This window comes from Diadema antillarum, unplaced genomic scaffold (genome assembly GCF_040938485.1).
Source record: "Diadema antillarum isolate AM-2024a unplaced genomic scaffold, OU_Dant_1.0 seq00000715_RagTag, whole genome shotgun sequence".
Lineage (NCBI taxonomy): Eukaryota > Metazoa > Echinodermata > Echinoidea > Diadematoida > Diadematidae > Diadema > Diadema antillarum.
Window position 1 is genome coordinate 63415 of NW_027271619.1, and position 15654 is coordinate 79068.

The window sequence follows — 15654 nt, forward strand, 5'->3', positions numbered from 1 at the left end:
TATAGTCTGGTTTAATGAGGCCGACAACTAGGGCGTTTCCAGAAGCTCTGGGTATTCCATCACGTACAACATACCCCAGGCTGCTACTTAAACGCTATAAGCAGGTACTCATATTCAATTTTGTAGTTTGTGGTTTGTATGAGTTTCAGATTTTGTATAATTAGATTAAGAATATTGCAAAGCTTGATGAATGTGTCATGCAAAATATTTTAGACATTGGTTGTGCATTTTGTGTACATAGGGTGGATGAACTTTTCACGGAAAATACTTGTATTAGACTGATCACAGTGAATACTTCAATGTGCATGTTTCCATCTGAACACCACTTATTTTCCAATCCGAACTTGACATTCAAAGTTTTTTAAAGGCTGGCATTAGAATTCTTATTTTGTGTTTCACGAATTAAACGCTGTCAGCATGCCAGTTTAATATGTATTGTACAGATGGTACTACGGTTTGTACATTTTATGTGGACTATGGTACATGTGTGATCATAGAGAATGGACTTGAGTGCAAAATTGTGACCGCCCAGCTCAAACCCACAAAAAAAAAGTAGGTTGAAATGATCTAGAATTCCACTTTGCTGCATACATTACTTGTACTGGCCCAGTAGATAAAAGAGTAAGCTCCAAGCTCTAAATTCATAAATAACTTGTTAAAACTCCACCATCCTAACCCATTCAAAAAGTGGTTGAAATAAGAGAGTCATGAGGGAGAAAAGTCGATTTGATTAGTGGAAAGGTTACTCAGGCATGCTGTATCAAATGGAAAGATTTTTATTTCCCAGCAAAAGCAGTGCCTCTCTGAAAAAAAAACAAACAAAAAAACAAAACAAAACAAATATGTCCAGTTAAACTGCTGATATCTCAATTTTGGTTTTGTTTTACCCTGTTGATGAAGAACTGATTTTCCTTTAACAGGCATTTCCCATTCATCCCAGCCCATGAGTACTCACAACTACAGGTAGTCTTCAATGGGTTAAGCCGCCAGATTTTGACAGGAGGTAAAAAACAAAGATTACTCTCCCAGGTAGACAAACTTTAGAAATTTGATTCAGTCAGCCCAAATAGCGTATTGTGCTCCATTGCAGATAATCCTAATCCGTATTTTTTTTTCGTGGGGGAGGGGGATTGAGCTTAGTGGTCACAATATTGTTGACATTACGTCTAAATGAACCAAATTCTAGCTGCAGTTTATTACAATTGTATATCAATTGCATTTATAGACTGAGAATAATGACATTTTGTGAAGAACGATCACAAGTTTTTGTGAGTAAAAAGTTAGATATTGAAAGGCATTTTCAGGGATTGTTTGCAGTCTCTAAGCACACTGTGGCTAATCTGAAAGGTTTATCTTAATCCCAACCTGAAAGGGTACTGCCAAATATTTGTCTCCATTTGCTACATAGGAATCTTCTACATGGGATCGCCACGATACTTGTTCGGTCATGCTGACTGGTCTCAGTTATCCCAAAGGGTTCTAGAACGTCCAAGTGTCTCCTCGTGAGTGACTGAACGTGCAGTGTCAAAATGCTGGGAGTTTCTGGCATCTACAACTGGACCGTTTTCACGGCATACATAGTGTTCGGCGTCAGCCATGGTAAGTTTTGATCCAGCCATTCCAGTGGATTGTTGAGAAGTTTTAAAGTCTTGGGGATATAGCAAGGATTTTGTCATTACGTCATTATTACCAGTGTGATATGTACCTCCGCCAAGGAAGAGGCTTAAGTGATCATTGGCGTTGGTTTGTCTGTTTGCAAAATAACTAAAAAACTTGTGTACAGATGTAAACGAAACTTGCATAAAAAGTCGACATTGACACAAGTAACACCTCATTCAGTTTTGGTAGTGATCCGAGAATTTTTATGGATTTTTGAAGGATTTTTCATCTTTTGGCATAAAAGGTCAATGAACTTGGGGTTCAAGCTGTGCGTACTGGAGGTTTACATACGCGCACTAAAGCGTGTGCTCGGGCAAGGTGCAATGCAATGACATTTTAAAAAAGGCTTCTATTTTGGGAAATTGAATGTGTGTAAGTATGGAAATGAGTTGCTGGCTTGGCGGAGGTCTGTGCTCTCTCAGTGCTTTTCTAGTCCAGATAAATAGAGAAGGCATTCACAGAGAAACTTCTTTTCTGTGTTCATGGTCTTTTTGAAATTGCAGGGTTGAAAGAGGGCTTTAGAGAGAGCTTTATCCTAAAGTGTTTTTGTGACTGCCCTTTGAAAGAGATAGCATGAAAGTATTTACTTAATGCTGACGTTATATTCTCTTCTTCTTCTTTTTTTATTTGTATTCCTGATGTTAGTAGATGAATTACACTTAATAAAATTGAACTGATTCTCAGTACTCTATATTTTATTTATCTTGTCTAGTGTGGCATTACATATGTTGAACTCTTTTATATCTTCTGAAATCATTTAGGGATGCTGGTCACATGGACACAGAACGAAGAAAGAGGATACAGCTACAATGCCACGGCTGCCGTGTTGCATACGGAAGTACTGAAGCTGGTGGTGGTATTCTTGCTAGCTCGAAGGAGGTGAGAAGCTGGCTCTCTGATAGACTTGCAGCAAAAAGCCACTCCGCATTCATATTTGACTTAAAACAGTGTGTGGAAAATGAAACTACATGGTGGGATTTTCATTATGATTGGGCACAAAATAAAGTGGTGGAAATTTAAAGTGTTGCATAATTGTGTCAAAAAGCAGTGACGTAGGCCAAAATGATATCTACAAGGTATTCAACTAAGATGTTGTAGGATGTCATCATGGCCTGACAAGTCTCCCCGTTATGTACAATTAGTAACTTCTGTTGTAACAAAGTGCTTGGGACCGGCAGATTCCTTACTTTATGTCAACATTTGTCACCACAGACTTTAAGATAATAATTTTGGGGACCTGAATTTTAACTTTGTTGTAATGAAATTTAGTCATTTTAACCATGTTCGTTGTAATGGGAGCGCCCTGCACACATTAATCTTGAAAGAATTTCATTGCTTGAAATAAACTCCAACAAATAAATCATATCCTGTCTTTGCATCCAATCATTGAAGTATTGTAATAGATTGATAGTGCTGACTCAGCTTCCAAGGATTGACATTTGAGCTAGTCAGTATACCACTTTCTCTGAAGTTTGATTTTGCCCAAATTCTTCACCGATCTGTTGCTTGTGATTTTTCTTACTTTATCTAGAGGACTATTGCAATTGCGCTATCATTGGAAACTCTTTTGATGCTAGTTCTTGCAACATTTAAACTTCACTAGGTCTCTGCAGTTTTTCATTTAAACTTTTGATCTCTTCTGTAAACCTTCCGATCAAGAAGACACACTATCATTGGCTTGACCTATTCTCGCCTTATCTGTCTATCTCGATGTCTGTATCTTTTATCTAACCGTCACCAGTAAATCTTTGTCTACGCTGATGCAAGACATCTCAAAGAACATCAAAGGTATGTTTAAGTAACTACAACCAATGTTGTTTTAAGATTACATAAACTTTAACCCAAGTTGATACCAGTCCTGCATGTGAATAAGTATGAACAAGCAGAATATGTGATTTTATGGTTGCTCGTGGTTGTAGGCTGAAAATTCAATATGTCTGAATTTCTGAAACTAAGAATCCGCACGATGTAATTGAGGATGATTTTGCTTAAAAACATAAACTGAAATACAACTTTCTCCTTATTCAATGCCCTTCCCATTTTCCTACCCCATGATGTGGAGAAAATGACAGCTTCTATTTTGATGGTACTAGTACGTGATCTAGAAATCTGGAGCAATGTGTAGTCTATACATGCAATACGTGTTTAAATGCATAAAATGGTATCCAGGGGCGGATCCAGGAATTCCGTAAAGGGGGGGGGGGGGGGGGGGGGGGGGTGGGGGGGGGGGGGGTGACGCAAAAAAATTTCTGGTGCCACTTCTGGGTTACATTGGTTGACACTTTCTTTTTATTTCTTTTGTTTTAACAAAAAAGGGAGGGCACATGCCTGGTACGCCCCCCTCTGTATCCGCCACTGGTATCGTATAGCGAGGACAACACTGGAACTGCAGATGTGCTGCAAAACTATGATAAGATGTTGGTCCCCCCCCCCCCTTCCAACTGCCCCCCCCCCCCCCCCCACATACACACTGACACACACTCTGTCTGACCTTTTATCCAGCTCTCTATCTTATTTACTCATCAGTCTCTTTTGTATATATCTGTCCTTTTTACGGTCCACTGCAGTCCTGATGCTCTACTTCATTCCGGCGTTCCTGTATGCTGTCTACAATAGCCTGTCCTTTCTGAATCTGACGTATTTTGATCCGCTCTCGTACTTTGTTCTCATGCAGCTGAGAGTGGTCCTGTCTGGAGTGATTTATCAGGTTTGTATTTATTCATGAGTGGCTGATTATCCCTTTTCCTTTATCTATCTACTCTTTTCAGACCAAGGATAAGACCCTGATATTCTTGTTTGGGACACTTGAACCTTAAAGGGCCCCCCTCGACATTTTCTGCGACCATTCTGCCGCATGATTTTTTTTGACCGCGCGGCTCACTGACTTTTTTTTTCTTCTAGTCTCGCACATCTTATGACACCATTTTCACGAAAATCGGACATACCGTTACGACGCTGCACGACCTTTTATACATGCTTGTCGGACTGAAAATGGCTCAAAAACGTGATTTTGTGTACAAAGTCTATGCAAATAGAGTTTTCTCACCTTATTCAAAAAGATGATTATTTTCACTCTCAATGGCTGAAATCAATTAACTTTAGCATAATTATGCTTAAAATAGGTTCTGTAATAAATTTTGTGGAAAAAAAACGAAAAAAACAAAAGGTTGAAAAACAAAGAAATAGATAAGAAATTCATAAAACAATAGAATACATAGGAAATTAACTTCGATACCAGATTTTTTTTCAAGTACATTTGTTAGGAATGCTACAAAGAATAATGTCACCAAAAATTAGGATGCCATTAACTTTGTTTTCTGAATCAGAACAAAATTTATGATTTCATGCATATTAATTTATATAAAAAATGAAAAATAAATTTTTATCTTTTATAGTTTGGTAGATTACGCGACAAGTAATTTATGTGCCAATTTTCAGTGCGATTGCGCAATGGACGGCTGAGATCTTGGGGGGGGGGGGGGGGATTGAATCAACCCTCTCCCGGCCACAGAACAGGCCAAAAAGCCTGGCCTAGTTAGGGTTAAGAAATTCAGTAATCTAAAGCAAGCTATTATGGCACAACTTTTGTTTTCTCTGTTCCCCCCCCCAAAAAAAAAATAATAAAAAAAATAATAATAATAATTTAAAAAAAAAATATATATATATATATCTATCAACCAGATGATATATTTAGATTCCCCTCTGATGGCATGCAGAACTGGTATTTGAGATTTATTTTTCACCTCAATAGGATGAAAACCAATCTTTATTAAAAAGCAAGGAAGCATAGATGCGTACTCTTGCAGATAAAAGTTTATATTACCATGACAAATCTAATACAATCCCCTTTTAATATCATTCAACCTAAAACAGAAAACAATTGTTATTAGAATAACAGATGCCAACTTTGTTGTTGATGTTGTTGCTTAAGTTACGAGTGATCAACCAGGTCATGTTATGTGAAATGGAACTATCAGTTTTTAACCCGTTGAGGATGAGTCCTGAGTGTGCACGGGCAGGTGTCTATGGGAAATGCGTGTTGTAGCAAAATCAATCCATCCTAAACGGGTTAATTTGATTTTACATATCTTTGTCCTGCACAAGTTGACATGCCATCTGGATTGCTTGTAAAGGAAAATATGGGAATGTCGCTGCTGCATTTTGTCGATTACAAATGTAATGTGTACAATGTAGCTTTAATCCTTTTGGATATATGGTATTAAAATGTTTGGTGTTTTCATATTTTTTTTTTAATTCCCTCCCTGTATGATACCAATAGAATGTCAGCCTGCTGAGAGTTACTCCTGTGAGTGCATGTTTTTGTCCTTGTGTAGCATGAGCATGGAGAAGAGAAAAAGTATGAAAAGCAAGCAAACATGCCATATTGTAGTTCAACAGTGCTCCAGAATTGATGACCTGGGCTAGTGATATATAGACTTAGAATTATACTTTGACTCTGATTTTAGTGTTCAAGATGCCCATGGTGCCTGGATCTTTTTTATATTTATCTTTTTTTTTTAAATGATTTTTTTATGTTCCATGTAAGTCACCTTTGTTCAAGGATATGCTATGATGTTGTAAATGTGCAAATTTGTGATTTCAGCCAGTGTCGGGATACTAAGCCTTTTGTGCCAGGTTTATTTTTGGAAAGAAGACAAACATACGTGTTGACTACACAAAACAGGGACCAGCAATGATGAGAACTGATGGCCAAATACAAACAAATGGTTTGTGGGCAATAATCATAACAATGGAATTAGCCGTGCGTACAATACATTCTTCCAAGAATGATAAGATCAATAAATAAGTACAGGTGTAAAATGACACAACCCGGACATTCCAACGAATGGCGTTAAATCAATTTGGCACAGAAGAGATTATTGTGATTTGCCGTGCATGCTTACCTTCATGAAGATTGATGGTAAAGCAACTTTTCATTCTTTAACTTTTTACGTGGTTGGTTCTTCTCTGTTCAGTTGATACAAATTTTATGAACTCCCAAGTAAACACTGATAAATCCTACATTCTTTGAATAACAGTTTTAATGGCGTACTGTATTAAGAGTTATGAATATTCCTGACTTTTTCTTTTTTAATTTCCAGGGGTACAGGATCCTTCCCCCCCCCCCCCCCCCTCAGTTTTGGTGTGAAAAGAAGTTATGTACGTAAACATGATTGAAGTATGGCCCCATTGCAACATGTCCTTATTTTGAATCTGAAATATCATTTGTTATTGTTTATGCTCTTACAAAATCCTTTGGATCAGAATGATGGTTAGCACTATAAAAAGTCAGTGCATGTTAAATTCTTCAAATTGTTGTTTGCCAATCTATTTTAATTGTTATCATGTAAATCTAGTCTTTGTGTATTTGAGATAGTTGTGTGAGTACTGTAAAACGAGAAATGTTTGCGTGCGTTTTAATTTCGCGAATTTCGCGAGCGCCAAGATTCGCGAAATTAAAATGCACGCGAAATTTCTTATCTACACTATATGCATTGAACGCAAGTGACAATTCGCGAAAATTTCTTGCCATGAAAAAGGCCGTCGGCTCCAATTCGCGAAAATTTCATGCCGCGAATATATCATGTTCTACAGTAACCACATCAATCACCATTTCATCGATAGTGTTCCTAGTAGTAGTGTGCAAATTTGTTCCTCTTCTTCTCAGGTCTTGTTCAGAAAGGAACTTAGCGCCAGGCAGTGGTTTTCTCTGGTCCTGCTCGCGATAGGGTGCATGATCAAACACGTCGATTCTGGTGCCCTCGTCAGTGCTGTAGATGACAGTTTGGACGGCGAGCAGAGTGAAGGGCGAGTCTCCAGATGGTTACCCAGCTACCGAATTCTCCTCATACTGCTTCAGCTCTTCTGTTCCACCTTTGGCGGCGTCTTCACAGAACTTCTTCTCAAGCGATACGCCATAAAGCTTGACATGTGGACTCACAATATATTCATGTATGTGGACTCCATTGCTTGTAGCCTGTTCCTTTTCGTGGCTTCTAACCAGCCCGCGGCAAAGCTCCTTTTTCTTCTGGATGGCGGGGGAGACATGGTGCCGCGGCAACAGCTCAAGGTTGCCGTGGTGGTAGTCAACATGGCCGCCATGGGCATCTCAACTGCAGTCTTTCTCAAGTCACTGAATTCCATTGTGAAGAATTTTGCCAATGGGCTAGAGCTGGTGATCACTGCCCTCTTGACGTGGCTGCTGTTTGGCATACCGATCACCAAGTGCACCGTAGTGGCGATGGTCCTCATTCTCACCGCCATTCATCTCTACTCCACGAACCCTGTCAAACAAACTCCCATTCCGCTTGTCAAGCGCAAAGCCAAGCTCTCAGAGAGTGCTGACAGTGCAAATGGTAATTATCAACTCGAGAGGGAGCCCCACATGTCCACATCGTCATGACGATAGTCGCAGCCATCATGTCAGGATGCAGTGCCTGAAGCGAGCTGTGCAAAAAAGGTCATGCTGTACTATGTGGGAAGGAAGAAGTCACTCTTTTTTAGTCTGATCTGGGGATCAATGTATGAGTTGAATGTGTGCCACAAATTTTAAGTTACAAAGCGTCTTACAAATTTGTCTTGGTATTGAAAGTTTTGATGAAAGATGCAAGCCAATTGGTTCTACCTGTCACACTTCTGTGCTTTATCCATATAGAATATCGGACGTTCAGGGATTTGTGCTGTGTTAGAACAAGAGAGTTTGGTGGTTTCCCGGTATGTGTACATAAATGAATATATTATTAAGGGCTTGTGATGTCACATTATCATTTACATATTGTGTGATTCAAAGGGGCATCCACTATTGATCACAATGAAAGTTCAGCGGCGGGATGTTGACTGCTTGCCAGGTATGGTTGATAGTCATGTTGAATGAAGAGGTGATAGGAAAAACTCTTCCTAAATTCCATGTCTAGATTTAACATTCCACCCATCCTCATAAACCAACTGTCCTGAATACTGTACTTGAGAATCTGGTATGCCCATGTTATAGTTTTCACATGAAACGTGATGTTTGCATACGAAGTGATAGTCATGGTCATTTGTATGATTTGATAGGGCAAGAATCAAGAAACAGTTTTCAGGTACAGTGCTCATACTGGATCACATCTTTATTACCTCCGCCAAGGGATGAGGTTATGTTTTCATTACCGTTGGTTTGTTGGTTTGTTTGTCTGTGTGCAAACTAACTCAAAAAGTTTTGAACAGATTGGGATGAAACTTGTAGGAAAGGTTGAACAAGGAACAGATGATTAAATTTTGGTAGTGATCCGGAAATTTGTGTGGATTTTGTGTAGGATTTTCTATATTTTGGCAGGTAGGGTCAATGAACTTGGGAGTTCAAGCTGCGCATTTTTGAGGTTTTCATACGCGCACTGAAGTGCGTGCTCAAGTTTCTGCTAGGGCAAGGCGCCCGTGCAGCTGAGGGTTTATGACGTAACAAAGGCTTCTATATTGGGAAATCAGGCAATTTTTCTGCATGTATACCTATGGGTGGAAATCACTGATCTCTATTGAAGAGCTTTTCCACAGTGGTGGAGAGGGAAAAAATCTCTTTGGGAAGAGCAAGATCATCGGTGGAAAGTAACTGCTTGGCGGAGGTCTGACCTCTCAGAGTGCTTTTCTAGTTATGACACCAAACTGTTTAAAGAGTAAGAGCAGAAAAGTGGTAATGGTGTCTTACTGTCTTGTTCTTGATGTAGATCTTCTATACAGATAAAAAAATAAGCAAATTGAATCATTGAAGATGCATATGATATATGGCAAGTTGTGAGGGAATGACACCGTCACTTTACTATTTGCATATTCATATTTTCACTATTGTAAGTGCGCTCTCCTTGGAAACTCTTTTGATGCAAGTTCTTGCCAAATCTGAACTTGACTAAGTAAAATTGAGAGGTTTCATCTTTTGCCAGGTATGACACCACTTTGGTGAAATGTTGCATAGCTTTACTATAGAATGGGTCCATTCATTCATTCTGTTGGGTCATTGCACTCCACGAGCAGTCTATGTGGCTCAGTTGGTAGTGTGTCTGCTTTGCATCCAGCAGGTTTGAGGTTCAAGGCTATGTGAGGCTATAGCTGAACGTTGTTGTGTGTTATCATATTGTTCCCCTCTGGTAAGCAGCAAAAACTTCTCTTAGATTGGACGTGCTGTTTATGCCAGATATTTCGTGAGTTTTTTTTATTTTTAAGAATTTTGTGAGTTGGATGCTATTCATGTATCAAAAAACACACAAAAATATTAACTAATCCTGACATGAATGTGATGTGCATGCTTGCATTTCTCCGTCCATTACTGTAGGCCTACTCCAAGATTACAAATTGAACCACTCATGCAATTGTCAGGAAGTCCTATAATTCACAACTCACTATTAACATGTGGCATATACAGTTCAATGAAGTTCCAGTGCGTAACAAGAGTCATCACACACACACACACACACACACACACACACACACACACACGTCTTGCTGAGGGCAAGGTGCAAAGCATATGAAGTGGTCTGTCCTTTTTACACACACACACACCATTGCACCAGAAAGTGGGGACATAATACTGTTATTTTTGTGAGGGTTTAATTTTTTGTGAATTTTGTGAATCATAGTTAGACTGCAAATTTAACAACATGCGAAAATAGGTAATAGTATGCTTATGAAGGCCTCTGTGTCAATTCGCAAAATCAACATCTCACGAACATTCCAGCGACCTCCTCATTCGCGAAAATATCTGTACAAGAAAATAATAGCGTATATTATACTGACTCATTGTGGCTCGCCCCAAGGTGACTAGCAATAGTTAGCATACTGAATGATTGAATGAATGAATGAATGAATGAATGAGTGAGTGAGTGAGTGAGTGAGTGAGTGAGTGAGTGAGTGAGTGAGTGAGTGAGTGAATGAATGAATGAATGAATGAATGAATGAATGAATGAATGAATGAATGAATGAATGAATGAATGAATGAATGAATGAATGAATGAATGAATGAATGAATGAATGAATGAATGAATGAATGAATGAATGAATGAATGAATGAATGAATGAATGAATGAATGAATGAATGAATGAATGAATGAATGAATGAATGAATGAAAGAAAGAATGACCGACCACTGGGGTACTTGGGCAATAGCTTTAAGAGCATAAATGGAGAATGTGACATTTTACAGATATTTGCTTTTTAGAGGTGTGAATATATTTCACTCGCCATAACCCTTTGGAGCTATATTTTTCCCCACAGTGTACAGTACTGAGCAAACATTGTTTTTAGGGGAAAATGTAATTCAAAAGGGACTATCAACTGTTAAATTACAATAGACAAAGCAATATTTGCTATATTTCATTGTCTACATGAACATACCTCCTACTTGCCCTGTTGGCAGCCAGTCAATTTCTGGAATTACTTGTATATTACCTGATGTGATGTCACTGTTCACAAAATATATATGTACAAATGTATATATATTCTTAATCCTTACAGCATTAGTCATGTGACTGCATTGTGACCAATCACAGACCAGTATTCATGTAGACCATTTTAATAATTTAAACAACTCTTGTGTAATTTGTTGACAGCATATAGGGCATTCCTCATCTTTGTTTACCAAAGCCCTTTTGCCTCCTCTTTTGTATTCTAATTTCCACCTTTGCCCTTGGTTTTGTTTTGCTTTGTTTTTTTCACATTGAACAAGGTTGCATTTGCCCTTCTGCAATTCAAATACTGTAAAACCAGAGTACTTTTGGTAAACGGACGTCTGCTGTCGGTGCAATGAAAATCACTTAGTGTTCTTCCTGTTTTTAACCTGGGTTCATGTCTGTCTGGGCTTTCGTACATTGGAACCAACGGCCTTTTTCGCGTCATGAAACTTGAATCACGAGCTGCAGACTATGAAAAAAAAAAAATCACCAGTACAGTGAATACTGCATGCACATGTAATGTACATTGTACTAGTAATACAGGGACACTTTCATTTTTGTGAATCTTTGCTCTTTGCGAAATCTGGGAAAGTTTCCTGCATAACAAAAATGTATGGTTTTACAGTATCTGGTTAGACATTGTGCTTTGCGTTCATTTTGTTACAGGACAGGTTTCGATACACTCTTTTTTTTTAATGAAACAATGTATTTATTACTATGTTGAAAAAGAAAATGTACATGTAGGCCTTTCATATTTGACTTTTAGGCAGTTTTTAAAAGCTGTCTCGACATCAAGAAGATAATGCGATTTGTACCTTTGTGTAATTCCTTTAATGTAGTTGATACATCTGGTTTTGTGCAGTACTAATTTTATGTCTCATCCATGTGGGCAAACATGTGTGCAATGAAATATGAAATGAACACAAAAATAAATGAAAAAAATGTGTAAAGTGAGTGAAAAAAAATATCTGATTTGCTAGTATTTTGAAAAGGTATTCAATGTATGTATTATTTATGATTTTGTTGGTTTTTATACCCCCTCCACAAAGTGTGTAACAGGGTATTTAGGTTACTCCCCGAGGCCGCACATTCCGTTGGTCCGTTGCAAAATCTTGTGGCTAAACTACTTCCTCATTTTTTTAAAGCAGTTGACCTAAAATTTGGCACAAGTGACTGTTACTAGCATTATAGGTAGATGTATGCAATTGACCATGGTGGTGTGTGCCTTATCTCTATAGTAATAATGGTCAAAATCTATGTATGTGTGGAGGGCATAAATATCATCTTGATTTCTAGCCATGTTGTGTTGATACATGTAATAACTTTTTGCCAAAAAAAAAAAAAGGACTACTTAAATGCTCCGTTATTCTCAACAGAGCTGATCATCTCTGAACATTATTACTGGTATTGAATTGATTCCATCATGGATGCCATGTTCTATCTATAATCAGCATTGCTCATTTCTGCCATGGGGCCAACCAATGTTTGTCTTTCCTGCACATGTACTTGATGTCTTCAGGGAAGTTAATCAATAAACCCTTCATTCCATGATTTTACACAAATAGACATTTAAGCGCGTTGTCTTCACTTTATGCCTTGGATGATGTGTTGGCATTTCATTTTAGCATCAACACTCAACACACACCACAAAGACGGAGGGGAAAAACTTGGTGTCACACGTTTGACATTTTCAGAAGCTGTTCCACAGAGCATTTATTTTGCGGAAAAATGGTAACAAAGAAAGGCTTATGATGCTTAAATAGAAGTTGACAGGTATAAGTTACATCATAGACCTGTTTATCATATGACACATATCACTGAACAGTCTTTATAAATATGTACATTGAATGGCATCGCGGCATGTGAAAATTAAGAATAATGTATATATGCAAAATGGATGAATGGAAGGAAAAGACTGAAGCAGTCAAACAACTAATCAGTGCAATTAGATTGCACTTGTTGATAATAATCCAAACAGGTCTTTTGAGAGAACGTACATTTCATAATATCCACAGTAAATATTTTGTTTACAGTGAAGATGAGGTAAACATTTTGAGCAATCTCTCCGAGGGAAAGAGAAAAAGATCTTCAAATAAAAAAAAAAACAAAAGAAGATCTTTGCTATTTTGCCATTACCTGGCATTACAATACTCATTATGTGAAAGCCACAATATACAAACTTTGCGGTCTATACAAGTGTTCCTTCATTCGATTTGGTCTAGTCTAATAGTTTTAATTTGTTGACATGTATAATACAGCAGAATGAATTAATCAAGATAAAAATTTGCATATGAATATAGGACGGATATTTATGCACATGTATATACACTTTATGTGGAAAGTTGGAAAGTTGAAATGAGCCAAAGTGAGTCTTGGCTCATATTTTCAATATTCACAACAGATCTATACAGGCTGCTATACAAATATGTGTCAAACATTTGCTTGTCTTAATTACAAGCAACCTACGAGGCCCCATAAACTATCTTTTGCATGGCATCATGGCCTGTGTATTGTTTTAGCAAACCATACACAAACATACAGTCAACTTTCCTTCTGATAGTCTTATCTAACAGGCACTAACATTCAGATTCACTAAGGACAGCAAAAATGGCATGTGTTGGAGCAAGGTGTGGATGCAAGGTTGCTATAGAACAAATTTAAATCACCACATGACAGAATTGAAAAACAAAGAAGATATCACTTGTAATCTGCGCGGTCTTTCAAACATTCAGCTCAATGTTGGTTGCACACTAATTAGCCCCTCAGAAACAATAAGAAATCTTGGTGTTATTTTTGATTGTCGAATGTCAATGTCTCAACATATTTCTCAAATTTGTAGTACTGTTACGTTTTATTTAAGAAATATTGCTAGGATTAGGAGATTTATTGATCAATCTGCATGTCATAACGCAGTGCGTTCTTTAGTTCTATCCCGTATAGATTATTGTAACGGGCTTCTCTCTTCCATTCCTTCAACTCAACTGGATCGTGTGCAGCGACTTCAAAATTGGGCAGCCCGATTAGTGTTTCAGGTTTCTAGGGACTACCCATCTCAGCCACTTCTGAAGTCGTTGCACTGGCTTCCTTTGAAGCAACGGATAATTTTCAAATTAGTTTTGTTTGTTTATAAAATCCTTAACGATCAAGCTCCGAAATATTTAGACGCCTGTTTGACTTTATATACACCTACTAGAAATTTGAGGTCATCTAGTGATCCGCTTCGTCTCACATACTCTGTTACTCGCACCTTAGCCGGTGATAGGACATTTACTGTGTCTGCTTCAAAGCACTGGAACAATTTACCACTTACCGTTAGACAGTCTCCATCAGTCAGTGTGTTCAAAAAAGCCTTGAAAACACATCTTTTCAGTAGCAACTAGTTCGTAGCTGTATATATAACATTTATCCAATTATACATACTGTTGTACATGTTTTGAATTGATTGTAAGCGCTTTGGGCCTTGTGGGAAAAGCGCACTATAAATAATAGTAATAATAATAATAATAATCTGTTGTCCCACACACACATTCCCGTGGGTAGCTTACAGGCCGTATGATCTCCCACGTGTTTTGCACTTGTTGACATATCACCAGCTTGTAAAATATGTTGTATGGAGATTTTTAGTTAACCTCTGATCAATTCTTCATGGCGGCTCTTTGGAAGGTTTTTGTCAGATAACGCATATTTTTTTAATTCTATTTTGTCGACCGAAACACATTGGCCATCAGCAGTTGGGTGTAAGCCACGTAGCGTTGTACGAGAGAAATTTAGTGGAATCGACGTCAGCAAGGGACACGGGCAGAGATCGCACACAGGGGTAGTCATACATTCATTCCCTGTGCAGACTTATGTTAAATTGTCCCATTCCACCAGCAATCTAGATAAACATCCAAAATCAACACACGTCCTACAATGATATCAATTGCATTTACTGAGACAAAGGGAGGCAAGTTGTTCTGAAAGACAAAAGATTTATCACATGTCTCCTCCCACTGAAGAGTACAATTGTATGTCACCCATTCAAACAGTCCACAGCAAATGGATTGTGTGCTGTTTTTATTTTGAGTGAGTGAGTGAAGGCAGTGGAAAGCTGAGAGTGTCGGGCTAGTTTTTGGACAAAGTCGGTTACTTCCAAGTAATATGAAATTTGTGAATATGATAACTTCGAAAACTCTTTATCTTGGTAGAATATCACAGACAGTAACAGCCAGCAAAGAACATTTGTGATAAGTACTGAACTGTTTACTTAAGTATATGACAATCAATTCAGTATACACTACTATGCGGTCAAAGTGTTGTGAGAATCGTTCCTGCAAATTATATGCTTCACAATAAGAGATTGTGTCTGGTAACTGCGCCGTTAGAATGGCATCTGAAGTGATAAAGAAATTATGTGGGAAGACTGAACTATTCGTGTCCAAATTTAAGAAACATCTGCTTCACACGCACCACAAAACTGGTGAAATCTCTTGTCACTCAGCTACTAGATTTAATTATGTGATCTTTGAGACCCACTGAATAGTTCAGTATGCTGGTGGGAGTGTCTCTCTTCATTGCAGTTTTGATATACATGTATATA

The 15654-nt window shown here is 38.1% G+C and overlaps 1 protein-coding gene across 1 annotated transcript; it reads left to right on the forward strand.

Moving 5' to 3' along the window:
• Positions 1–1184: 1184 nt before the first annotated feature.
• Positions 1185–8062, forward strand: LOC139737911 (UDP-galactose transporter senju-like). The gene is made up of 5 exons (XM_071648579.1): positions 1185–1599; positions 2421–2538; positions 3401–3447; positions 4227–4366; positions 7328–8062. Exons 1-5 carry the CDS (start codon positions 1530–1532, stop codon positions 8060–8062), a joined length of 1110 nt encoding a protein of 369 aa, XP_071504680.1. The 5' UTR covers positions 1185–1529.
• The last annotated feature ends 7592 nt before the right edge of the window (positions 8063–15654 follow it).